This window comes from Pteropus vampyrus, unplaced genomic scaffold (genome assembly GCF_000151845.1).
Source record: "Pteropus vampyrus isolate Shadow unplaced genomic scaffold, Pvam_2.0 Scaffold116, whole genome shotgun sequence".
Taxonomy (NCBI): Eukaryota; Metazoa; Chordata; class Mammalia; order Chiroptera; family Pteropodidae; genus Pteropus; species Pteropus vampyrus.
Window position 1 is genome coordinate 291,115 of NW_011888897.1, and position 1,937 is coordinate 293,051.

A 1,937-nucleotide genomic window follows, 5' to 3' on the forward strand; every position below is an offset into this window, starting at 1 on the left:
TTTTAAAAAGACGTATTTCTCTAACAATACGTTGGTTTCCAAATAAAGAAAAGGAACCTACACATTTTTTTACTAATTTTTGTCAAAGGTTACAATCAAAACAGATTAAAAAATGACTACTACTTTATACTTTAGTTTTATATTCATGAAAGATGATGATAAATGGAAAATAGAAGTATCTAGGAGTAGATAAATATCCAAACTGGCATGAACTATTACTCCATGCTCTTTTTTGCTCCAAGCTTGCCACAGCTCAGGTGCTCTGTAGAGTAACATGTAAAGAACACGAGAGCACGTAAGAGAACATGTAAACGTGTACTACACTTAAGAATTTTAAGTACATTAACCTTATGTTGTTCACACAAGAACATTGTGAGGAAAGCTTCACTATTCATACAAGTGAAAAAGTTGATAACAAGTTTGGGAGAATTTTCTAAGAGTAAAATTTTAAATTTACACTTTTTGATTTCAGCTCAAGAGATGTTTTTATCTTCTGAGTGCTTTTATTTATAAGTTAATTTTATCTTTGCATCTGCTATAAAGTATTTGTTTGAAATTATTTTAAATGACATTCAAGTCAGCTTAAATTTTTAAAAAATTTTTTTGTCTTTTGACAATTAATAATTCCCAGGTGCCATAATGAATACTAACCATATTTCTCAACATTACTGAATGTTAAAGAAGAAGGAGGAGGAGAAGGAGGAGGAGGAGCAGGAAGAGGAGGAGGAGGAGGAAAAGAGGAGAAGGAAGAAGGAAGAAGGAAGAAGGAAGAAGGAAGAAGGAAGAAGGAAGAAGGAAGAAGAAGAAGAAGAAGAAGAAGAAGAAGAAGAAGAAGAAGAAGAAAAAGAAGAAGAAGAAGAAGAAGGCGGCGACGACGACGACGAAGAAGAAGAAGAAGAAGAAAGCAAGCAAAGAAGAAAGGGAGAAAGAAGAGGTAGGAAGAAAAATGAATAGAAAAAATTTAATGAAGAAGGGAGGAAAGAAGGAAGAAAGATAAAAAGACTTGGAAATCAAGGAAGCTTAAAAATACTTTTCTATAAATAAAACAACATCATTACACCATCCTGTCCCTCAAATAACAACTTACATTTTTTGTTCTACAAAAAGGTGTTCATTTATCCACATCCATTGTTTTCTTGGAGATATCATAGATAGTCCAATCCGAGCAAGACGTCCAGGTTTTAAACTCTTCTGTATAAATTCCTACAGAGGAAATAGTGTATTCATTCATTCATTAAAAAAAAAGTCAATGCCATCTGTAGAGTAAGGCACTATGCCAAGCATTAATGAAATAGCAAATAATTATTTTTCATAAATAATAGGTTTTTAATTATAAACAATATATTAATGAACATTAAAGGCAATGACTATAAACCACCTACACTTGCTACAACTGCACCTAGAATTTTCCCTTGGGCACTTAACTCCCGGTTTTGATTCCTCACCAGCTCCTCAGAATTGTGAATCATTAGCAAATGTGCCTGGAGATTTATACAGTCATGTTGACTCTCATTCCAAGTTTTAGAAGAAATTAAAAACTTGTAACACTTCCCTTGGTTCAACAGCCAGTGATTTGGACACATATAATTATTTCCTAAAAAAAAAAAAAAAAAGTAAGAAAAATTAATTAAAATCTGTAGTTAATTGAGAAAATGTAAATAGTATCAAATGTGATTAACTGGAAAATAGATTTTTGCCAACTCAATTTTCATAATTAAAAGGCAGCTCTATTAGCAGAACAAGAATGAGATTAATTAATTAATCTGTGCATTTTCTGAAATGAGGGCAGGGTTTTCGGTGACAAGTTGAAGTGAACAAAGCTTGTGAATTCTGACCCCCATAATTAGAAGAAAAAATATTATAAATTCTGACAAAATGGAATTGTTGGTTTATTTAAAATAACTGTTTTTATTCATTCTTACATAAGATAATGAAAT

At 31.4% G+C, this 1,937-nt stretch overlaps 1 protein-coding gene across 1 annotated transcript in view; it reads right to left on the minus strand.

Moving 5' to 3' along the window:
- Positions 1-215: 215 nt before the first annotated feature.
- Positions 216-1,937, minus strand: part of KLRF2 (killer cell lectin like receptor F2) — a 13,336-nt gene continuing 11,614 nt past the window's right edge. Inside the window, exons 3-5 of the mRNA XM_023533929.1 lie at positions 1,446-1,594; positions 1,088-1,203; positions 216-387 (exon numbers count right to left, since the gene is read on the minus strand). Coding sequence (XP_023389697.1) covers positions 216-387; positions 1,088-1,203; positions 1,446-1,594 — 437 coding nt within the window. The remainder of the gene's footprint in view (positions 388-1,087; positions 1,204-1,445; positions 1,595-1,937) is intronic.